Source organism: Spermophilus citellus (genome assembly GCF_964194105.1).
Source record: "Spermophilus citellus genome assembly, chromosome: 17".
NCBI lineage: Eukaryota > Metazoa > Chordata > Mammalia > Rodentia > Sciuridae > Spermophilus > Spermophilus citellus.
This window is the reverse complement of record NC_138199.1, coordinates 49,457,139-49,482,425: the sequence shown is the minus strand read 5'-3', so window position 1 is coordinate 49,482,425 and position 25,287 is coordinate 49,457,139. Positions and strand designations below refer to the sequence as shown.

General features: G+C 39.1%; 1 protein-coding gene across 2 annotated transcripts in view; it reads left to right on the top strand.

Moving 5' to 3' along the window:
• Window positions 1-6,512: 6,512 nt before the first annotated feature.
• KAT7 (lysine acetyltransferase 7) overlaps window positions 6,513-25,287 on the top strand; it is a 31,157-nt gene continuing 12,382 nt past the window's right edge. Inside the window, exons 1-8 of one of the 2 annotated variants that reach the window (XM_081272640.1) lie at window positions 6,513-6,702; window positions 9,388-9,535; window positions 12,803-12,979; window positions 14,111-14,350; window positions 17,713-17,795; window positions 21,477-21,566; window positions 23,115-23,213; window positions 24,561-24,671. In XM_081272640.1, the coding sequence (XP_081128766.1) occupies window positions 6,688-6,702; window positions 9,388-9,535; window positions 12,803-12,979; window positions 14,111-14,350; window positions 17,713-17,795; window positions 21,477-21,566; window positions 23,115-23,213; window positions 24,561-24,671 (963 nt within the window). In that variant the 5' untranslated portion in view covers window positions 6,513-6,687. The remainder of the gene's footprint in view (window positions 6,703-9,387; window positions 9,536-12,802; window positions 12,980-14,110; window positions 14,351-17,712; window positions 17,796-21,476; window positions 21,567-23,114; window positions 23,214-24,560; window positions 24,672-25,287) is intronic. The other variant, XM_081272641.1, reaches the window with a different exon arrangement.

The window sequence follows — 25,287 nt, the reverse complement described above, 5'->3', positions numbered from 1 at the left end:
ACTTCAGTTAGAGAAAGGCTGAGGAATCCAAGATTGTGGATTTCAACCATGTATGAGCTAGTCTGCACTGAGCAGAGAAAATGTTTTTTCCTAGTTGTAGCTTGCACCTCTCATGTTGGCCAGTTGATTCACATTTGGGTATAGTTAGTCACAAGAGAGTTTGGGTAAACATGTATAAATGACTCAGGGAAACCCATTCCTAGGAAAGCATCTTTCAACAATTAAAAAGACTCATATTTTACAAATGGCAGAATGCAAGGTCACTTTTCATCCTCCTGAAGTTGATTAGTTTGGGAATTTTTTTAGTTTCTTACAGAAAAATGGTGTCTATAGAACCATCTTCATGGTTCTTATGGTGGTTAAGAGTGACTATGGCTTTTAAAGTGGTCCCTCAATACTTTCTGGGGTAGGGCATAAACTGCCTCCTGTTTTTATCAATGTCATCTATACAGTCTGTTCAAAATTTCACTCTTCTTCAATAGCATGTTTTACTCACCCATACAGTACCAAGGCCTTGCACAGGCTAGGCAAGTGCTCTGCCACTAAGCTACAGCCCAAGTACTTTTTATTTACTTATTTATTTTTTGATACCATGGATTGAACCTAGGGGCGCTTTACCACTAAGCCACATCCTCAGCCCTTTATTTATTTTTTATTTTGAGATAGGGTCTCACTAATTTGCTGTGGCTGGCCCCCAACTCATGGTTCTCCGGCCTCAGCCTCCTGAGTTGCTGGGATTACAGATGTGCGCCACCTTGATAGGCTTCTGAGTTCTTAATAACTGACTCTGTAACTGAATATGGCTCAGATAAAGCATCTCTCTTTCTCAAACTTAAAAGAAAATCATCAAGACTCCATCAGAGAAATTAGTAATGTGTAGATGTTCACAGAAAAGAAAAGAAAATACACACACAGAAGACTGGGGTATATCCTCACTAGAAATAAAACCAGAAGCACAAATGAGGGCAGTTTTCATTTTCAGTAAAAACTGCAGAAATTTCAAAAGTAGCTAACATTTAGTTCTGGAAACAATGTCTTAAGTTAGCAGTCTTGCACTAGTGATGATGTAAATTTGTTCAAGGTTTTTTTTTGGGGGGGGAAGAAATAAAGCAATAGATCAAGGGCAGAAATAAAGATAGAAGAGAGCTATAGATGCCTGCAGATACTGACTGCAGCATTATCTGACATGAAAGACCCACAAGCCCACAACGGGAATGAGAGCACTTTATATCACAGTACTATGGCTAAAGTCACAAAGCTATTACAGTTACAATTGTGAAGATTACAGTAGAAAATGTTAAGAGTATGCCAAAAATATGAAATCTCATGTAAACAATGAATGCATATACATAAAAATGTGCATAAATAATAAAATGTGTGCAGGTGGAGTAAAATTGGGCGGCCATGTAAAACAATAAAAAGAGCTTTGTGGTAGCAGTAAGATTAAGGATGTCTTATTCTCCTAAAAAATTTACTATTATTACAATGGACTGATAATTTTTTTTTTAAAGAGAGAGTGAGAGAGGAGAGAGAGAGAGAGAATTTTTAATATTTATTTTTTAGTTCTCGGGGGACACAACATCTTTGTTGGTATGTGATGCTGAGGATCGAACCCGGGCCGCACGCATGCCAGGCAAGCGCGCTACCACTTGAGCCACATCCCCAGCCCCTGGACTGATAATTTTTGAAAAGTTGGAGGGCGCTGAGGGCAGGTGAAAGTCTTATCCCTTCTATACACACTTGTCCCAACTTGACAGGGAAAGGACGGTGTTGGCTTATTCATGGTGCACACTCAGCTGCCGGCCCAATGCCTAACACATATCAGATGCTCAGTAAATATTTGTTCAAATAAATAATGAAAATGACTATAATCTAAAAAAGTCTCAACCCATGGTTACAGGGTACATTGCATCCCGGGGAATAAGGAGGTATTTGGTTTTGGTGGAATCAAAAAACAAAGGCCCATCCATAATCGCAATTCCCTGGTCTTCTTGGTAAGTGAATTTGGGCATGGAAAACCCAGGGAGAGACCTTCTGTTAAAGCAAACCCAATTATACCGAGGAACATATGTTGCCCTGAGGCCTCTGCTGCCATAACAACATCATGTAACTATAACTACAGCCCTGAAGGGCTTTGGCCCCGTCAAATATGGAAAAAGATGTCTTCATCATAAGACAGCTTTGTGTTCAGACTGACTTCCCTAGGGGGCTTGGATCATGGAAGGGAGGTAGATAAGTGGAGGAAGGGGGAGATGAAGGGTAGGGACAGGAGACAAATTCCTATTGAAACAGAATAGAGTGGGTTTTTAAAAGCAATTTTCAAAATGTGGTTATTTGAGTGTTTAGCTTTGGTAGTTATTTATAACCCCAGCTGCAGGGGCGGGGAGCTGTGTCTGAGCCTGCTGGGATCTATCCAATAAGTTCCCCCAGGGTGGGCTGGGGGGAGTGCTAAGAGTGATACAAGAATCAAATTAACAAGTGGCCAGAAGACATGAGGAGCTCCAGGCCACCTCCAGCAAGAGAAGGAAAGAAGGGTGCATTAGGACTATGCTGACTCTATTTTTAAGGCAGCTGTAAATGAAAAGATTTTAATATGAGTTATGATCATATCAGCAACCTTTGAGATTCTCCCAAAGGGGTAGAGTAAGCCAATACTTTTATTCAAAAGTTAAAAGCTGAACCTGGCTCCCCTACCTAGCATCGTCTTAAAAAGGCCCCAGCATGGTTCTCCCACCTTATAAGACAGTCATTTGCACAGAGGAAATGCCAATCCCTGACCCCGCTGGGCACAAAAATGGTCACAGAGAGGCGTAGAGGAGAGAGGATAGCTGGTCCATGCAAGTCTTTCCTAACTGTCAACACCTGGCAGTGGTGTCAGGACTATTCAATATAGTGCCACCCTAATGACTGAGCCTTTTTAGGAGTCAGGAAGCAAGGGAGAAGCTGGAGACATTGTGACCAGCCAGGCAAGGATTCCAATCTTTAGGAGCTCCTAGGCCTTTGAGGAAACAATAAACAACTACACTTGAATTTGAAATATGATACCTATCAATTCCCTGGTAAGGGATCATCTCAAAGGAAATTGAAGGATCTTTAAGGGAGTTTACAAGACAAGACTCAGAAGTATGATTTCCTGCCTTGGTCTCCCTGACACTCTGATCATTCTCCTAACAGCTGCCAGAATGAAGTCTCTAAAATGCAAGTCTGATCACAGGACTCCTTAGCTTAAAGTTCTTTAGAAACTGTCCACCACCTCCAGTCCAGTCTCCTTAGCAGGGCCCTGAAGGTCCTGCATGAACTGGTTCTCAACATCAGTCCTGCTTTTTTTGGCAAACACCTTATCCCTACCATGCCAAGGCAGTCACCCCCAGACACAATGCTGTTCCACACGTCTATTTCTGTAAATGCTGTTTCCTTTGCACCTCATTCTATCAAATTCCACTGGCTTCACTTCTTCTGTGTAAACCTACAAATCAAACACTTCGCTCTTTCCTCTGTTCCACTTCTGGACCTTGTTTATCCTTTTCTTTTGCCATGTAATACTCTACAGCATTTTGAAACTCTGAGCTTACTGAAAAGTAAGGCACTGGTCTGTCTTCCTTACTGGACTCAAAGCTCCTTCAGTAGAAAGATGGTGCTTTGTCCATCTTGGTGTGACTCAGTGTCTGCCTTATAACACCTGGGTAATCACTCTGAGTTTCTTGAGTTGAAGTGAGGTTGAACAGACAAAAGCAATCAATCATTGAGACTATGTAAAGATACAGTCACAAACATTAGGATGTTATAGCCATGACTAGGGTGGCTGGAAATATAAATAACAACAGCCATTTATTGAGCACTTGCTCTATTTCAGCAACTGTGATGAGTGCTTTACAAGACTCATTTCCTTCATTCCTTACAATAACTTGAGAAGTGGCCATTAGTGTTCCTACTTCACAGATGAGGAAACTAAGGCACAGATAAACTTTAAAACATGTCCAAGAGCAGATAGAAAGTGGCAGAGCTAGAGCTCACATCAAGGCTCCACATTGGACATTGGTAGAGCTGATGAATAAAACAAGATTTGTGTTACTTCTGTCTATTTGAGAAATGGGTGGGGAACATCGTCTACCAACTGTACAAGTATAAATATAGCAGTCAATGAAAAATAATATATCACTAAGCTCTAATACTTGAATAAATGAGGAGGGCTGGGATTGTAGCTCAGTGGCAGAGCGCTTGCCTTGCACGCGTGAGGCCCTGGGTTCGATCCTCAGCACCACATAAAAAAATAATTAAATAAAAATAAAGATATTGTGTCCATCTACAACTAAACACACACACACACACACACACAAAGAATTAATGAGGAAAGTCTCTCAGAAGAAAGAAAAATTTCAAGAGCGTTGGGAGATACATCCAGGCGGTAAGAAGAGCCTGTGAAGAAGCATAAAGACAGGGAGAACTGTGGAAAGTGCCTATGTGAAGTTTGGTGGGTGAGGATGACAGGGGCTTTGAAATCAATAGCTCCTGCTTATAACTGTGTCATGATGAAAATGACTCTAAGATTACATGCAGTTAAGGAGAAAAATAAAAATAAATAAATAAATAAAATACAACAGTTTTTAAGATTCCCCTCTCTCTGGGGGGCTAGGGATGTAGCTCAGTTTGTAGAGTTCTTGCCTAGCATGCACAAGGCCCTGGGTTCAATCCCCGGCACCCACCAAAAAAAAAAAAAAAAAAAAAGGTTCCCCTCTCTCTGTTCTAAATACACCTAGCTGATCTACTGTTGTTTTCCTTATAATCATATTTCTATCCTGGTGGTATTATCTTTTTCATCTTTCCAACAGAGCATGTACTTTCTAAAGTAAGAAACATGTCTAAATGAAATTGTAAACTCTTCAGTGTCAGCTGCAATGTTAGAGAACCCAGTATAAGAGATTGGTACCTAATGTTGAATATCTGTAATGATAAAAACGATAATGATATTCTGATTGACTAGCAAGCATATACTGCAGGTAAAAACACGATTGGGCACTATTAGAAAGTATGGTATAAACTGAGATATGTTCTTAATATGAGGTTCTTACCACTAATCAGGGATCCAGAACATCCATGAGTGACCTCAGGAGAACAGCAGTTGGTATAAAATAACAGAGTGATAATGTAAAATTAAATGCATAAAGGGACAGAAAGAAGGGGCATAAAAAAGAAATATGAGACGTCTTCAAATAAGTTCAACCCAGGTAGTTATTCTAACATACTTATACTAAGCAATAAATGCTAAATACTAAACACTAGATCTGCCTGTGTCAATAATAGCCCAAGAATAATAGCCTCAAGAATAGTGCCTGTGGGCTAAATGTCTGGCATTTTAACTCTTCAGAGTCCTCTGTTTAGCATTTCAGTCAGGTTGTTTTGTTCTAAGTTCTGTGCCTGGGGTAAGTTATCTCAGCTGGTTGAAACTGGGGTCCAATACCCTAACTTAGTGCCTGAGCTTGCTTGGATTCCACCAAGCCACTCTCAGCCAAACCTCATTCCTCTCATTCCTTCAGGGAGGTTAAATCTTGAAGCCTGATCTCCACTTTCCAACCTTATAGCTCTTCTTTCAACCTAATATCCTTGATCATTTTCTTCCTAGAAGAAGAAAATGGTCAAGGATATTTCTCATTATTAAATACCCATTCTTTTTTGGACTCCAGCTTTACTAAAAATATTCCTTCCTCTTCCTCCCTCCCCCACAAGCACTCTTGACTCATACATCGGGATTCCAAAGTCCATTTGGGTTAAATGGGGTTCAACGTTTCTCCTACACTCAAGAAATGTTTCCCAACCTGGCCACACTGCTCTCAGACCCAAACAGTGGGGGAAGGAGATGGGTGCTCACCACAGAGCTAAACTGAGAATTCTTTGGAGCTACAGCTTTTGGAGAATAGCTTTGCCTTCTCCTGTAACGTGAACGACAAACTTATTGCTGTTCGCTTAGGGCAAGGACAATGTCTCCTCTACCACACGGGGAAACTTCCTCAGGACAGACGCCACTCTTTCGTTCCTTTTTTGAATCCCTATTTCCACCCTTTTGGGACACAAATTGACTCCTAAAAAACACAAGTTTCTTGTGCAAAATTATCCCTTCCCAACTTGAGTTTATGTGATAAATGGAATCGTCTTTTAGGCAGTTAGGCAACGAATGGGTTAAATTTCGACAACCTGATGGATTCTGGGGATTTCCTTTTTCGAGTCCAGAAATTAAAACGACCGGGAAGAGAAATTTTGCCCAAGGTAAAGATGAAAACTGTTAACTTCAAATGTCAGGCTTCTGCCCCAAAGAAGAATGGCTGCCCACGACCACGAAGGGTGCCACTTCCCTAACTAAAAATGGCTGGCCGAAAGGTCCACTACCGGTACCACTCGCAGCCCAAATCCAAAATGGCGATCACTAGCCTCACCAAAAGAAGAGAACCTCCCAGCACCCACTCTGCTCATAACGTCAGGTGACGCGAGCTCCAGCCGGAAGTGAAGGAAAAAGCGCTTCAGCCCGCCGCGCCTGCGCAGAAAGCTCTAGACGCTGAGAGGCAGGAGGCACTTGGGATCGTCTGCTGGATTGGGACTGCTACAGAGGCCGCCACGGAGCCCGCCGGAGCCACCGTTCCTGCTGCTGCTGCCGCCGCTGCCCGAATCGGAACCGTCGGGCCGCAGCCGCCGGCAATGCCACGAAGGAAGGTGAGAAACGGGAGAGGAGGGATGGCGGGTTTTTAAGGACAGTCGATGAAGCAACGTGACGCAGTTGGCCACGCCTTGAGGTGGTCGGGTTCCAACTTCCCGCTCCCCCAAACCTAGCTCAGCCACCCTCTCTTCAGTTGGTACCCAACAGAAAAATGTGGGCCCGACCCTGGCCTCGGCCTATGCTTGCAACTATTCCCGCCCTCTACTTGCCCGGATCGGAGGCGTTCTTATTGTTAATTGGTCTCTGAAACGTCTCGGAGCACATTGATTGGCTGGTGACGCCGCCTATTTGGGCCCAACGGTCACCTCCCCGCGTGCGGGGGCGGTGTCTGGGCCAGGCCCCAGCGTTCTGCCACTGGTTGTGGTGAACGATCCCTCCTCTCTCGATTGGATAAGCTTGGCAGTCTGTCCCGTGGGGGCGCGGTTTAGTAGGGCCTGGATTGGGTGACCCGAGTCCCCGCCCTTCCGGGTGTGGAAGCTGGTAGTTGCGGAGGCGTGGTTTGTTGTGAGGGTCTGCTTCCCAGGTGGGGGGCACAACAAAGCCGAGGACCGAGGCGGTGGAAAACCAGCGCCCACTCCCGAGGGATCCCTTTCAGGCCTGTAGCGTCTAAGCTATCATCTTCCTGTATTTGCTTAGTTTGACACAAATGCTGTTCGTAGGTTGAATAAAAACTTGGCTGTAATTGGAATGGTCTTATGAGATCACACAGGAACACCCGCTTCTCTTTTTTCAACTGAGCACACAGAAGCTTACTGGAATGTCTCAAAGCTACTCATCAGGCATTAGCAGAGCCACAACTACAAAACAAATGTATTTCACTTCAACAGATTTTCATTGACTGGTTGCTGGGGAGTGAAAAATTCAATAAGACTTAATCGCTGACTTAAAGATATAAATCTGATGGGTAAAACAGACATACAAGTAACCATAGAAAGATGTAGTAAGTTATTTACTTGGGAATATAAACACAGTGTTAAGAGAAGGGAAATGAGGAGCAATTAAGTCTGCTCTGGAGTTAGTTGGAAAGTAAATTGGTGAAAACCAAAAAGAAGAGTTGAGTTCTATCTACGGTCAAGCCAGGAGGAGCAAGTCAGAGGGCAGGGATTCACATATCTGGGTCATTGAACTAGGTGACCTTTAAGATTTCCTTTCATCCTAGTGATTTTCTGTGACCCATTCTGATGCCTTTGTTGATATCTGGGCAGGTTACCCATGAAATATTTGGAAAGCTGGGTGGGTGGTATTCTGCTCATTTCTGGAGAAATCTCTCTTCCCACAGAGGCTTACCAGGTTAAATGTTTACACATTTAATGTCTCCTAAAATGATCTAAGTTGGTAGATGGTATTTATGCAGGAATACTGTCAGTACTTTGGAATAAATCCACAGTCTTTCTGCAATGCCCAAATGCAATGAGTTCTCTAAAATGCAATTTTTTTTTTTTTTTTAAGTAACTAGTTTGGCAAATCTGTCCTAAACTATCCTGAGGCTACTTATGGTTTTTGTGTGTATACCCTTTGATGTGACTGTTTACATATTTTTCTGTAGGAATGCTAATGTGTTTGATTATGTTTTTTTTCCCAAGGTATATGTGAAGTATTTCTTTTCTAAATGTGTTGAGAAATTATGAATTCCAAATACTAGGTCCCAAGGGGCTTATTCTTTGAATAGAGCATTAGGATTTGGGGTACATTTCAATGGTAAGAGTGAGTGCTTAGCATGCTTGAAGCTCTGGTTTAATTCCTAGCACCAAAGGAAAAAAAAAGAAAGAAACAAACAAACAAAAAACCCCAACCCAAACACTGGGACTTATAGTTTGAAGCTAGATGGCACTTTTGGCAAATATTCTTCTCTTTCTGGCTTAGTAAAATGGATAGGGATAATGCACAATTGATAAATGTAATCTTTATGCCTAATTACTCTTTAGGAGGCTAATTGACAAATAATTCTTAACTGAAATGTGATTTTATTTTATTTTTTAAATCCTGGTTCTGAATATCTTTGAATTTTCAGTACAAGGATATCTTTTTCAGCACTTTTGTCAGTCACGTAGAGAAACTTCAGTGACACATGGTATAAGATAGAAGAAGTTTTATCTTTTTCTGCTTAAGTTCTATTGGGATCAGAGTTATAGGCTATGATATTTTGAAATGATGTATGGCTTTTTAAAAATGCGATACTAAGGGGCTGGGGTTGTGGCTCAACGGTAGAGTGCTCGCCTAGCACTGTGAGCCCCTGGGTTCGATCCTCAGCACCACATAAAAAAAAAAAAATAAATAAACAAAATTACCTGAAAGTTAAGTGGAACATAGCAGCAACATTTTTCACACTACTACGATTTGTTTGTTTTGGTGTGGTGTGTCAGCAGACCATTATGAGTGGGTACTTTTATTTTCAGTTTGTGATACTCATCTCCAAATGGACTTGGTTCAGAATTAGTGATAATACAGTTAGAATTCTTTCTTTTCTTATTCAGCAAAGGTATCTTATTTGTAAGTTGCTCCATTTAAATGTCCTAAACAAAGGGAAGCTGGCTCTGGGGCAGGGAGGAGAAATACTTGTGGAGTCCTTTCTTGGTCTGAACTTTGTATTTCCAGCATCGTGGTTCATTTTATTTCCAGTACTTATACAAACCCACAGAGTAAATGCTTCTGTGCTAATGTCTGGATCTATGGTATTACAGAGGAATGCAGGCAGTAGTTCAGATGGAACCGAAGATTCCGATTTTTCTACAGATCTCGAGCACACAGACAGTTCAGAGAGTGATGGCACATCCCGCCGATCTGCCCGAGTCACCCGCTCCTCAGCCAGGCTAAGCCAGAGTTCTCAAGGTAAAAATCTTTGTTCTTCCTGACCACTTTTCACAGTGGACTCACTGGTCATCATATTATTGTGCTAGTTAATGTGGAAACTAGACTCATGGCTTGTAGATGACAGAATCTGGAGGGAAAATGTAAGACAAATACAGAAGTATTAGGCCTTTAAAAATGCTTCTGTTGGGGCAGGGGTTGTGGCTCAGCAGTAGAGTGCTTGCCTAGCATGTGCAAGGCCCTGGGTTCGATCCTCAGCACCACCTAAAAATAAATAAAATAAAGGTATTGTGTCCAACTACAACTAAAAAATGCTTCTGTTGGGCTTAGTGCCCAAAGCAGGTATCATGGATGCAATATGTTTGCTTTGAGTCATTTTTTTTTTTTAAGACTATGGCATTAGCATCAATTAAGTGGGAATGTTGTCTCTTCACTCTGTTAGAAGAGCTTAGGGGCTTAAAAGAGTCTCTTGAAGTTGTTATTGTATGAGATCCAGTGCTTCTAAAAGCATGTTTAATTCTGGAATGTAGTTAGATACACATTTGATGGATATAACTAGTTGTACCCAAATATTGTTTAAATACTCAGAATATTGCTTTGGTAGTAAAAAACACAAGAATCTCAAAGTTGGAAGATAGTTTGAAGGTTCTCTAGTATATTTACCCATCTGGGCTTAGGTTTGGAGGATATGCCTGATCCCTCATGATTCTGCTCAGAGATTGCCTAGAAATGAAAGCAAGTTATAGTTAATACAGAAAGCTTCTGATCAATCTGCCTTGAGTACTTGACTAGTGTTGATTTGATTGTTGCTACATGAGCATGTTACAAAATGAGAAAAAAAACATGAGTTTTTTAAGTAAAAAGGTAGGAATATTCTCTCAAGAACTATTCCCACTATTGTTAATTCTAGGATGCCCTCCCACTCAGCTACATACCAGTCCTTTTATTTTTTTGAGGCAGGGTCTTGTTAAGTTGCCCTAGACTGGCCTTAAATTTTAAATTCTCCTGCCTCAGCTGAGATTATAGGTGTGCTTTACTGGCCCTGAAATTCCTCAATCTTTTTTTTTTTTTTTTTTTTTTTTTTTGTGGTGCTGGGGGTTGAACCCAGGGCCTTGTGCTTGTAAGGCAAGCTTTTTTCTTTTTTTTAAACAACAGCGGGGCTTTTGATAAATGGTTCTTATAATTTAGGCACTCTGTTATATACTGGGCTATATCCCAGTATACTGGGATACTGTAATAGAAGAATCACAGTCCCTGCCCTCAAGGGGCTTAGTTTATTGTGAGATATAGATAGCTGAAATGTAATGGTAATAATATAATGTGGACAGGGCTGTGAGAAAGGTGTTTTTTTTTTTTTATTTATTTTTTAGTTGTAAATGGACAGAATGCTTGTATTTGTTTATTTTTATGTGGTGCTGAGGATTGAATCCAGTGCCTCACACATGCTAGGGAAGCACTTTGCCACTAAGCAAATAAGTCCCAACCCCGAGATTTGCCCATATTATAGAAGCCCAGATGTGAGGCAGCCAACTGAAGACAGGTCTTTCAGAATGACTTCTCATGGGATCTGTAGGAATTTATAAGTTGAAAGATGGTAAAATGTTATTCTAGGAAGAGGGAACAGTATATGCAAAGAACAGGGCATATGCTTTTAAGAAGCATAATTTGCCATGCCTCAGATACTTGAAGATTGTAAATATTCAGAACAGCTTGGAGGGGCTGGAGCAGTAGTTTGGTGGTAGATTACTTGCCTCGAATGTGTTAGGCACTGGGTTTGATCCTCAGCACCACATAAAAATAAATAAATAAAGATATCGTGTCCATCTACAACTAAAAAAAAAAAATTAAAAAAAAAAACAGGTAGGAAATGCATGAGCTCTGGATCTTTTTCTAGTTATTTTACTTCATGACCACAGAGTTAACACAGTTTGGGCTGCAGATGTAGCTAGGTTGAAGAGGGCTTGTTTAGCATATGTGAGGCCCTGGGCTCAATCCCCAGCACCAAAAAAAGATTGCACAACTCCTGGGAGCATCATTCACATTGTACTACACGTGAGCCCATTCTCTTTAAAGTGAAATGTAGACTACCTTGTGAGCAGAGGAGTCACATCCTCAGTGCATTTTTGTGTTATATTTAGAGACAGGGTCTCTCTGAGTTGCTCAGGACCTCTCGAGTTGCTGAGACTAACTTTGAATTCGTGATCCTCCTGCCTCAGCCTTCTGAAACACTGGGATTACAGGTTCGTGCCACTGTGCCCAGTTGTCCTTGAGGAATCTTTATAATTTATACATTATTCTAGGATTTATTTTGTTGTTTAGAATATGATTTAATTTCAGCTTTGAATTTCTTTTATTTCCCTTAAGTATCATCAGGTTAGAGATGTAAAAGGGCTGCCGAGTGCTTCAGAATAGGTTTTGCCATCCAAAAGAACTTAAGCTATTTTTCTTTGTGTCTTGTCTTTCGGGTCTAATATGATTTTTGCATAAGAGTCTGAGAGTAACTGGCATGCCAGTGGTGGGGCATGCCTGTGATGCCATTGACTCAGGAGGCTGAGGCAGGAGGATCATAAGTTCAAGATCAGCCTCAGCAACTTGGTGAGGCCCTGTCTCAAAATAAAAAAAATTAAAAGCATTGTGAACTGTGGATAGCTCAGTGCGTTTAGTCCCCTGTACAAAAAAAAAAAAAAAAAAAAAGGTATGGGTAATTAGAAAGAAAAAAACAAGCCCCTCCTATTGAAGGGGAAAATATACTTAGTAATAGAATGGTACTATAACAGTAGTATAGGATACTATAATATATAATAATATTATAATTAGTAGTAGAATGTCTGTTTTATGGTAGGTTAGAGTATGGAAGGAAAGAGAGGATGAGACCAATATATGTAGAGCACTTTCTTCATACCAGGCACTACATTAAGTGCTCTCTATGCATTTTTTCACTTACTCCTTACCACAAGCTATGAGGAATGTGTTACCAGTATTTTCTTTTTTTATAGGTCAGTAAACAGGTTTGGAGGGATTAGCTTGCCCAAAATGCCATAGCTAGTTGCCATAGTAGAGTGGAATTGAATCAAGTTCACTCTTGATTCCAGAACCTAAGCAATTAATATTATACTATGTTGTATATATATATCTGAGCTAAACTGTTTTGCTTATGTTTTAGTAAAATGGGTATTTTTAAAGTTTTGTTGAATTTTGTAAAATAGGAAGAAAAGGAAACTACATTTTAATAAATTATATGTTCCCTTCTTTTTTCTTTATTTTATGGTCTTTTAAAATTGGGATCAGATTCTAGCCCTGTTCGAAATTTGCAGTCTTTTGGCACTGAGGAGCCTGCCTATTCTACCAGGAGAGTGACCCGTAGTCAGCAGCAACCCACCCCAGTGACTCCAAAAAAGTATCCACTTCGGCAGACTCGTTCATCTGGCTCAGAAACTGAGCAAGTGGTTGATTTTTCAGATAGAGGTGAGTAGGTATGATGTCACTTGTACATATTACAGAGAATCTGGGCAGTTGGCTTTTAAGGAGGGCTTGGGCATTGTAGATAGATACCTAATACTGAAAAAAAATCAGCCAAATGAACTCTGCTTACTTGATTCTTTTCTTTTATCTTGCTGAGAACAGTTTGGTACCTCAAATCTCCTTGGTCCAGAGTAGCTGGAGTACATATTAGAACCTGTAATAGGAACAAGGGAGTCGGGCCTTCTCAACCATAGATTAAGGTGGCCTGACACAGATTTTCCTGTAATTATGCTTGCCTGCCAGTCTGTTTATCTCTGAATTTCTGAGTAGTATTGACCTTCATAGGACTTTTGAGGTTATGATTCACCAGCCCAAAGGCCTTAGAACAAGAGGCCTGAGAGTAGAGCTTGGAAGATGCTGAGCTTCTGGTAGCTTACCAACATGGTTGGCTGGTTTGCTTGCACTGTGTTTAAATTTTTAAAAATCTGTTGCCAGTATTTTGAAATATAAAGATTTCATATAAAAACCTAGATTACTAGTTCATTAAGAAAATAGGAAGATCTGGGAACACTGAGTAGCCATTTACCCATAGTAATAATTGGCTGGAGCTGAATGGTAGCTTTCTCCTTTTGATGGACAGTGATCTCTCTGTGTGATCTTGCCTTTCCCCTGTAAGCATTTGATTTACAATCCTTGATTTTGAGCCTGGAATTTCAAGATTAGATTGCTAGACTGTCTGTAAGCTAACTCAAGAGTTTTAAGTCTTGTCATATTCATACCGCATTATTCAATTTCATCCAGAAAGAACCATTTTCATTTTGTGTTTCTTCTAGAAAGAAAGTGTGATGGTTATTTTTTAAAAAATTATTTCCGTCGAGTTTTGATTACCCATGACTGTCAACTTAGGAGAAACATAAGAGAAGTGAAATGTATTAGGTAAAGCCCAAGTTTAATTTTAATCAGAATTTAAAGTTGCACAAAAGGAATTATGTCAGTATCTTATAGCAAATACATAACTAAGAGTTACTGGTAAAGTCATAGAGACTTTATGAGAAGCCCATAAATTCTTCTGAATAGTAAACTTCTAAATGAATGAATCCCATTCATAAGTTCTACCAATTACTTTTGCTTTAGAAACTAAAAATGCAGCTGATCATGATGAGTCACCACCTCGAACTCCAACTGGAAATGCACCTTCTTCTGAGTCTGACATAGACATCTCCAGCCCCAACGTGTCTCATGATGAGAGCATTGCCAAGGACATGTCCCTGAAGGACTCTGGCAGCGATCTCTCTCATCGCCCCAAGCGCCGTCGCTTCCATGAAAGCTATAATTTCAATATGAAGTGTCCTACACCAGGCTGTAACTCTCTAGGTTGGTGTGCCCTGGCTTCACTACTTCTTCATTCTTTGGTTTTGTCTTTCTGAGGAATTAGGATCAGCCAGAAATATATTGTGTTCTGTTGTGATCTAGCTTCTTAGATTTTTCAGTGGTTAGATGTTGAGAGTAACAGTGTGTTGCTCACTTGAATGAAAGCATTTCTGCTTCTTAGCCTGCTGTCCATAACAGCAGATCTAATGCAAGGAAATTAACTATGATGAACCACTTACTTTATCAAGAACTTTTCCAAGTGAAAAAATCCCTTCTTTTTGCATCAAAAATAAAACAGAGCTGGGCGTGGTGGTGTACGCCTATAATCCCAGCGACTCCAGAGGCTGAGGAAGAATGATCACAAGTTCAAAGCCAGCCTTAGCAAAAGTGAAGTGCTAAGCAACTTAGGGAGACCCTGTCTCTAAATAAAATACAAAATAGGGTGGGATGTGGCTCAGTGGTCGAGTGCCCCTGAGTTTAATCCCTGGTACCAAAACAATAAATAAACAAAAAATGATAACCAGCTATCTCCAGTTTTCTTATTATATAGCACATAGTTCACATTGAGGAGGACTGATAGATCATAAGCTAGTGGAGAATATTGGTTGTATGGCTATGGTTGTTAAGGAAATGAGAAAAACAGATTTCTTATGAATAGGCTGTGAAACTAATAAATACATGTGAGACCCTGGCCTTTTGTGACTTCAATAGTTTTAAATCTTGTGGCTTGTGTACTTAATAAATATAAACATGATAAAGTATTTCTTTTCACATAAATATCTCATTTTTTCTTAAGATTTAATTCTTATTCTATGACTAGGGATTCTTAGATTCTTAAATGATTTGAAGCCCATTTGTGCTACTCAGGTGAGCTGAGGTACAAATATCGTGGGTTAAGCTTTTGTGTAAAGTTGGAACACATCACTTGGGAGATAAGGTGCCTTTCACAACAGATTTTTTGAGACTTCCCAGTGCATATAACAGTTATGTCATAGAATCTAGGTATAGCTACCTAGTACAGTAGCATTAGGGTTTAAAAAAGTACATACCTTAGTTAAAAAGAGTGCTTGCCTAATATGTACAAGGCTCTGGGTTTAGTCCCAGATACGGCCAAAAAAAAAAAAAAAAATTAAAAAAAGAAGAATACTGTATTGTTAAAAGAAAGCTAATGTTCCTATGCATTGTTGGAAAAAAAAAATGGTGCCAGTAGTCTTATTTGATGCAGAGTTGCCACAAGCCAGTATCTGCCAAGCACAGTAAAATGAAATAATGCCTGTATCTGAAAGCACGCTTGTGTAGCAGTGATGATACATTTTTATATATGGTGTTTGACCACTTGAAGGTAGTCTTTTGTATGTCCAGGAAATAGTCATAAGTTGCTTAATGTCAGGGGTGCATTCTGAGAGAGTATGTTTATACAAATGTAGAGGGTATAGTTTACTATACTTCCAGTCTATATGGGGTGTGTGTGTTTAAAAAACAGCCAGTTGCTCCTAGGGCACTGATGAACAAAACGAGATTAAATCAAACATAAGTGAAAATGGTGCTGTGGAGAGATGTGATAAACTCAAGGTGTGTGAGGCTGTTGCCCATGTCATATGGCACACTGTTTTACAGAAAACTTTTTTTCCCCCTTCAGTATTGGGGATTGAACCCAAGGGCACTAGACCACTGAGCTGTATTCCCAACCCTTTTTATTTTTAATTTGAGACAGAGTCTTGCTGAGTTGCTAAGGGTGGCCTTGAAGGTTTGAACTTGTTATTCTTCCGTCTCAGTCTCCTGAGTAGCTGGTGGTGTTGGCATGCACCACCACATGGAGCTTCAATAAACATTTTTAAATAAATAGAAGGACTACATTCTTAACATGAAAGCCATATTATAGTAAATTCACAAACCAGTAACAGTTGTTTATTTTATCATTTTTCAAGTATTATGTACTCTACATAATTTTATGGGCAATGCTTTTTCTATGACTGGCAATGCAGTAGGTTTATTTGCATCAGCATTATCAGAAACACATGAGTAATGGGTCTTACTACCATGTGACAATACTATGATGTCACTAGGTGATAGGAATTTTTTGGCTCCATTATAATATTATGGGATTACTATCATATATGGTCCATTGTTGACTGAAAAATTGTTTTGCAGTGTATGACCTAAGTGTCTGGCTCTCCACAATTACATTTTTAATAATACAGTTCCAAGGATCTGGTAGTCTAAATGTCATAGAATACCACTCCCACCATTTTTGAACTACTTTTGCCCTTTGAAATGTACTCTCTGGGGCTGGGGCTTGTGGCTCAGTGGTAGTGCACTTGCCTGGCATGTGTGAGGCACTGGGTTCAATTCTCAGCACCACATATAAATAATAAAATGAAGGTCTATCAATAACTAAAAAAAATATTTTTTAAATGTACTCTAACATGTTGTATAGTTTTTAGAATTGTAGCATATCTTACTGAAAATTAAATAATTTCTTTTTTCCATGAAAGACAGGTGGAGATTTTTGTAGAAATTCAGCTTAGGTAACTTATCTTTTTACTTCATTAACAATGTTTCAGTTCTTTCATTCTCTGGTGTTTTATAAGCCTCTTATTAAAGAGATGTATAACAAGGAAATAATGTTCAGTTTCTCTGTGTGTTTTCAAAAAACCACATGAAAAATAGAAGAATAAGAGTCACTCTTTTAGATAAAAACAAACTTTCCGTGTTACTATTCCCAATGTTTAAGCTCCTAAAGAAGGCATTGTACTGCCAATTTCAAGATTTAATTATAGAAGCTTAAATCTTCAAACAAAACCAGTCATTCCTCCAAGCAGTGGTATACTTAATCCTATTCAAAATTATCAAAATGTTTATTTATATGTTAGAAAAGGGCATTTTCTTTGTTTTTAAGTTTCTTTTGATTATTGAAGGGAGTTAAATTCAGATTGGATAGCATTGCATTATAGAAAGAATAATACACTTATTCATTTATATGACTTCATTAATTTAACGTGAGTTAAATTCCACCAAAGGAAAGTGTTCTTGTTTCTAATTTTGTGTCTTATTATAAATGTTTGACTTTATGACATTTGGGGATTTAATAATATTTGTATCAGAACAAAAGGAGCTGTAGTTTATATTAAACATAACAAGTATGTTCAAAGGTTGACAGATGCATTCTGTAGGAAAAAGTTTATGGTGGGTGTAAGCTATAACCCCAACATCACTTACCTTTGGTGGATTCCATCTGAGTGACATATATTTGATAAAAATATATGTTTTATATTTACCAAGAAAACAGCTTTGTTGTGGAGAATAGTCTCACTTTCTAAGCTTAAATCGTCTTTCTGGAGATAAAGTTTTCCATCCTTTAACAGGGCACCTTACAGGAAAACACGAGAGACATTTCTCCATCTCAGGATGCCCGCTCTATCATAACCTCTCAGCCGATGAATGCAAGGTAATTGTATTCTCATTTATTCAGCATAAACTTATTGAGTGCTTGCTGTTTGTGTGGCACTTTGCTAAACACTGGGGATATGTCTGAACATGATGGGCAAGGTCCTGTTCTTTCTAGAGGAAGAAACAGTAAAAACAATTCTTTAAAAAAAAAAAAAGTATTTATGCCAGGTATGGTTGGGCAAGCTTATAATCCCAGCTACTTGGGAGGTTGAGGCAGGAGGATTCCAAGTTTGAGGCCAGCCTCAGCAACTTAGCTTTAAAAAAAAAAAAAAAAATCTGGGGATATAGCCCAGGTTAAAGTTCCCCTGTGTTCTATCCCCAGTACCACAAAATAAATTAAAGTACCACTTAAACAGACAAAAGAATTTCAATATGTAATGAGTGCTTTGGAAGTAATTAGCAAGGAAATTACCTGTAGGATAGTAATAGAATGCCTTGATATTTTCTATTGTAACTCACTTCAAAAACTGTTAGGGACATATCTCTTCTATGGCATAATTTGCAAAAATTTATGATCTCTGTTTATGCATGAGATTTTCTTATGAATCTATGACATTGTCTTGCTTTTAAAGTTTTTTTTTCATAATTCTTGTCCTTTCTTTATTTCTTTATTTATTTATTTATTTTAAAGAGAGAGAGAGAGAGAGAGAGAGAGAGAGAGAAAATTTTTTTAATATTTATTTTTTAGTTTTCGGCGGACACAACATCTTTGTTTGTATGCGGTGCTGAGGATCGAACCCGGGCCGCACGCATGCAAGGCGAGCGCGCTACCGCTTGAGCCACATCCCCAGCCCTCCTTTCTTCATTTCTGCAGAATACTTTCCTTTTTGTTACTCTCAATAACACCTACTTTTGGCTAATTCGTCTTTTAAATTTTTGAAAAAATATAGCTTCTAAATGACCTTTGGAATTTTGAGAAAATATTTGAGAGTAGAACCTAAGGTCCTACTCTGTATGTTCCTGCATAGATTGCTGCAACCATGGATAGAATTAATAAAAGAGAAGCAAATTAAATAGATCGTTCAAATATCATTGGAGAAGTTTTTTAAACTAAATACTCAGTTAAATCAAAGTGTTAGTTTTTGTTTGTTTGTTTGTTTGTTTTGTTATTTGCTGTCAAGACCTGAATCAGGTTTATGCTTGCCTGAACAGGTTTCTTTTTTAGAAAAATTAGGTTTCCTAACCAACATTAGTTCTCCTTGATTCAGGAATTTGTTTTCTTATTTACCAGTAGGCCACACAGGCAAAAGTTTCTTGGTGTGTTTTGTCTTTCAGCAAAGTAGTATACTTCCAATGCTTGTATGGATTTTTAAGGTCAAGAACCCTGCTCTTATTTTATTTTTCTTTGTTCCAAATCTTTTTTTTTTTTTTTTTTTTTTTTGGTAGATGGACACAATACGTTGATCCTATTTATTTAGTTTTATGTGGTGCTGAGGATCAAACTGAATTGCCTCACACTTGCTAGGCAAGTGCTTTACCACTGAGCCACAACTCCAGCCCTCGTTCCAAATCTTTTTGTAAGCAAGGCTGCTTCTTCTCTTGCATAGGTTCTTCCTGCTGTCGTCCCATTCTCTTGGGCTGACACATCTTTGGCTGAATAGCTCTTCCAACTTCTAATCAGAAGATGACAAGTCATTGGGTACTTCTTGCTCTGAAAACATCTGATCTCGGTGTTATGTGAATTGTCTACTGCTTGCCTTTAAATATAATGATCTGATAATGTGGTTGGTTTTACATCAAAATCTTTTTAAGGCATAATTTTAAAAAATGTTGGTTCATAGCAGTATCTGCATGTTACCTTAAGCAACCTCTTTTAGGAAAAGAAAAAATTCATTCTGGGGAATAAAATTCTGAAAAAAAGAAAACATTTATATTCTGATTTTTTCATCTTTGTCTCCTGTCCTTTATAAGAAGGAGGCTTAGCATACATAATCAATCTTTACTTCTGGACCATGTTGCTTGGAAGATCAAGAGAATTTCTGAAAAAAATCTTTATTCCTCTTGGAATACCAAGAGGAGAGTTTAAACTGGTACTTCATGAACATTTTCAAGAAATGATAGAATCTTTTATGTTGTTTTTGTGTGAGGTTTTGTTTTGTTTTGTTTTGTTTTGTTCAGAACTGGTGATCAAACTCAGGACCTTGTGAATGCTAGGCAAGCACTCCACTACAGGTCTACACACCAGCCCAGCACAAGTTCTAGAGTTTAAAAATTGCCTGCATATACATCATGACTCAGGAGTTTCTCAGTAAACCTTTGTAGTCAGCAATATTACCATTTTGATTCAGTCATGTTTCTGTGGCTGCATGTGGTAAACACTGTTACAGATATTATAGGATTCAGTGAATAATTGCGTTCAAGGAGGATACACTGTCATGGGAGGAGGCAATACAAACCTATAAATTGATAAGTAAATAAGAATTTCACGTAGAGATAAGTACTATGAGGAACAAGGACTAAAGAAGAGTGACTATTTGGGGGGTAAGGATAATGTACTGCTTTTGCAAGGTGGGGGCATCAAGGAATACATTCCTGAGAAGTTGGCATTTGATCTTGGACATGGATGATGGCACAGAGACAATTGTGTGAAGCTTTAGGAGAAGAAATAGTAATAGAAATAGCTAAGTAGAAGGAATAACAAGCACAAAGACCAGGACGTGGGGATAAATCATTGGTTTTGAGGAATTGAAAATAGGCAGTGTGGCTGGACCATCAAGGGAAATGAGAAAGCAGGATTCGTATCTTGAAGGCCTTGTGGGTCTTGGCACAAGGAGTTATGTTTTTATTCTGATGGCAGCAGGAAGCATTTGAAGGGTCTGAACAAACATTTGATACAATTTCATGGATGTTTTGTTTAAATGACAACTTGGTAACGTGGAGAATGGACTGTTAGGGGAGAGTTAACAGGGGATAGAGCAATTGAAAGACTGCTTAGAATTCCTGGCATTAATGATACTAGATGCCTATCCTAGTGTGGCATCAGTGGAGAGTCTTCTTAATAGGTTGGATTCAGGTTGTATTTTGGAGGGAAGCAAGCTACTAGATTTACTGATGGATTCAATGTGAGTTGTGAGAAAGAAGAATTAAGGACATCCGACTTTTGGTCTGATCAGTTATTGAGATGGTGTTGCCATTTATTGGGAACATTTAGGATGGAGTAGATTGTGAGGAATGCTAGTTTTTCTCTTTTGACCTTGCTAAGTTTTAATGGTGAAATTGAGATAGGCAGTTGGAAATGAGGTCTCAGTTCCCAAGTGATGAAACTGAAACTATTGAGAGCTGATATAATTTGCTTGAGATCACATAACTACAGAGTTCAGTTTTCCTGTGGATTTGAACCTGACTTTCTTTGTCCTTCCTCAGTCTCTTGCACTTCTCACAGTTTCTTATTCATGGCACAGTGGAAAGAGTCCAGGCTCTTGAGTCATCAGTCTTAATTAAAATCTTAGTTTTATCATCATTTAGCTGCAGTCATTTCACTTCTCTGGTTCTCAGTTAATGGCTGAGAAAGCAAAATATGAAGCTTGCCTTATCTCTTTCTTACAGAGATTGTGATAATAAGTTGTACTTTACTTTCAAAGTACAACATAAATTCAAGGGATTATTATTGTATTTTTATACTTTAAGTGAACGTAGTCTTAGAATCAGGTGGACTTATTGACGTTGTTGATGGTTGCAGGTGAGAGCACAGAGCCGGGATAAGCAGATAGAAGAAAGGATGCTGTCCCACAGGCAAGATGACAACAACAGGCATGCAACCAGGCACCAGGTACGGGCCTTGTGAAAGCTCTGGCCATTCACAGCTTGAGATCCATGTCTTGGATCTCCTTTGCCCCATAACTGTCTTTATAGTCATATCCATGCCTCTTGTTTCCCATGATATGTCTAAATAACTGCTCTTTCAGGTATTAAACTGAGAATCGTGTTTCTTTCTCAAATAGTAAATTTTTATCAAGCAAAACTTTTACCTCATAAGGAGTAATCAAGCTCTTTATAATAATAGTAGTTAATGTTAACAGGTATTCTGATTATTTGAAAAGATTATACTTGGTGTTCCAGTTCCTTATTTAGCATTCCTTTTTTTTTTTAATCTCATTATAGTTTTTCTTCAGATCCCCTCCACTTTGCTAGAACATTTGCAAGATCATCATCCACTTTTCCTCAGCATTTGCCACTTGTTGACCAAGTCATTTTCCTCTTCCTATGATTTCCAGGAAGCATCCTGGCTTTGTCCTAGTCCTCCTGCCTCTGTGAACATTGAAGCCATATTGATTGCCCTAAATTCCTTGTTCTTCCTAAATGTCTTTGATCTTTACTCTTGCTGGTTTCCTGCTTGAAACTCTACGTGTACCAAGAAGAGGAGTTGATATTTTCCTTCAAGGCTTTGTGTAGCTCTTAGCTGTTGTAGGAATTCTTTTCAAATCCTTTCTGACCAGTAGTGAATCTCTTCCTTATGTATTTCCATGTTATGTTCTCAAAATGTCAGCTTTTGTCTCACATTATACATAGGTCATAATCCGGGTTTGTTTTTGTAGTTACATTGTAGGTGGATAGCAAAGGAGGCATGGTGTGGTGAGGAAGAAATTTGGCTTTGCCAAACAGATCTGAATCTGAATACTGTGATTGTTTAATTGTGTTGTCTTAGGAAGTTCAGCCAATCTCCCTAAACTTTATTTCTCTTTTAATAAAAGGAGTAAACAATGCCCACCTGTCAGAGTAGAGCTAAATTATGTATATAAATATAAAGTACCTATCCCCAGTGCTTGGCAGGTGAAGGCACTCGTAAATGGTAGCCACATTCTTTGTCATCATCTGTCTTAGGTTCTAGTTTTACTCAGTTTTTGTTTTTATTTATTTTTATATCACTTTCGATCAGATCAGTAAGCATTACTTCAAAAATTGTAAGCAGCCTTGGGATATAGATTAGTGGTACATGTTTAGCATGTGCAAGGCCCTGGGTATCAATTGCTAGTATCAAAACGAAAACAAAAACAGAACAAACAGTAAGTATTCAATAAATACTGAGTTGAAATGATCTTTATCTTATTTCTGTTGCTTTGATGGAGACTTCCATTTTTAAATTTTATTAAAGTAAATTTGCATCCCTGAACCCATATTTAACTGGCAGTTAAGGTAGTGGTTTGGGTAATGGAGAAAAACCTAATTTGGAATTACAAAATTGTCATATTATTTAGTGTGGTTATAATTGTTTCTAGCAGTATTTTTCTTTAATTTTTTTAAAAATACGATGCTTTGAAGCTTTACTTCATGATGAATTTTCTAGCTAGCTTCTCAGTTTTCTCCTCCTTCCTTTTAGGCACCATCAGAAAGGCAGCTGCGATACAAGGAAAAGGTGGCCGAACTCAGGAAGAAAAGAAATTCTGGACTGAGCAAGGAACAGAAAGAGAAATACATGGTAAGGAAAAGTTCAGTACTTAATTAGCATGAACTCCTGCTGTGGCATTTGATTTCCTTTTGCTTTCTAAGCTTTGTCAGGTTTGCTCTTTGATATTCTGTCAATTTAATACCCAGTGAAGGCTGAGTGAATGCCAAGTGACTCCTCTCTGGCACTCAAAACTTACTATAGGCTCCCAAACATCTGGAGTGTTGATGGATGGTGGGTTGTTAGGTGAAGTTGTAGCTGAACACCTGATGTACCAGATTGTTGGGTTTGTAGCCTAGGGAAAGCTTTAATAGTAGGCTGTAGGGTACCAGATTGCATGCTTGCCTCTGTCCTGTTCAGTATTTGTATCCCCTTGTGAGTGCATGCAGGAGCTTGGATTCCAGGGCCTCAGCATTTTGCTACTGAGCTACATCCCCAGCTTCCAGAAGAAAATTTTAAAGGGGTAAAGGTACAGGTGAATGGTTTCTTCAGATGCTAATGTATGTGGAAAACCAGGAATGTTCTTCCTGGGATGAGCCATCCACTTAATTTAACTACCATTGTCTCCTCTCCTCTGGGGGGGAGAGGTGGAATCTAGAGCCCAGAGGGAAGGACTAAATCAGAGATTTTAAAAGAGACATTTCCTGTTGTCTGATTTCTCTCCAGAGAAACGTACTTGTAGCAAGAGCCATGGTAAGATACGAAAGTTGTCTAGAACCAAATTGTGTGCTTTTAATTCTGTGTGATTTTTCTTTTAATCTTTTTTAATTTTAATGAGACTTTTTAAAGAGGCTAGCCTGTTTTTTTTCCTTGCATTTTTGGGCTGAAGTTTTAAAGTAGGAGCTTACATTGTCGGTGGACAATGGCAATGGTGGCTACAGCAATTCAAGGCAAAGAATTTATAAAGGACTGCTTAGTAACCTGGCCACCCTCTTTACTTGCAGATTTTCTTTTAGTCTAATGTGTTAAAACATAAAACACTAGGGCTTGGAGAATCTTTTTGTTTGTTTTTAAATCAGGGAAAATCTTTTGGGTCTCAGGGCTCCAGGATTTGTAGTGCCTCTGTGTTTGCTGTACTTCATATTTTGCACTGTGCTATGTGTTTTCTCATGAAGAAATGGAGGCAGAGTTCTGATCTTGGGGTTGCTCATGTATAGATAAACAGCACTCCATCCTGGAGCTGTAGAAGCATCTCCAGATTCTTTAGAATGGGTAGTGAGTGTGCTTTAGTATTAACCTACTAAGGAGTCTGTGCTTAGTCCCTAGCACCTAGTATATAGGTGCTGAGTAGACAGTTTATGGCTGTGGTCGACATCTATTGGAATGAAGTGAACTAACTTCTTAGCAGCAGAGAGTATTCCATTCTGTTTCTTTTCTTAGGAACACAGACAGACCTATGGGAACACTCGGGAACCTCTCTTGGAAAACCTGACAAGCGAGTATGACTTAGATCTTTTCCGAAGAGCACAAGCCCGGGCTTCAGAGGATTTGGTGAGAGTTAAAACCTCCAAGCTGAGGACCCTTGTGAAAGGCATTTAGAACTGCCAGGAAAAATGATTAGCCTCAGTCTGATGGCCATGATACTGCTTTGCTGCTCAAGTCTCTTCTCCTCCCCTAGCTGTCCTTCTTTTGTGACTGCCCTTCCCATTCTTATTTAAAACAAACCACCCAGTAGAGCACTCACCGCTTGCCTAGCATGTGCTTCTTGCCTAGCATGTGCGAGGCCCTGGGTTCAATCCTCAGTACCACATAGAAATAAATAAATAAAATAAAGGTATTAAAAATAAATAAATAAACCACTTCTCCTCCTCTCTTCCCTATTCCTTATATTATTTCCCTACTTTCCACCCCCATCCCACCAAGTTCTAGTTTGACTTGAGGTGGTGAGGCACTTTGAGTAGGTGTTCCTTTGTCTCAGTTGGGTAATTTGCAATTCTGAGAACCTAGGGACTGTGTGCATACTAGCCCATGCCCATCTCTAGCTCTAGCGGGGACCTGTCCATATTTGTAAGGTTTCTTCACTGCACTTGAATAGTTATTCTGAAAGCAAGGAAATAAAAGTGAAAGGGAAATTAAGGGGGAGGGCTACTGTCAAATTATTTATTTA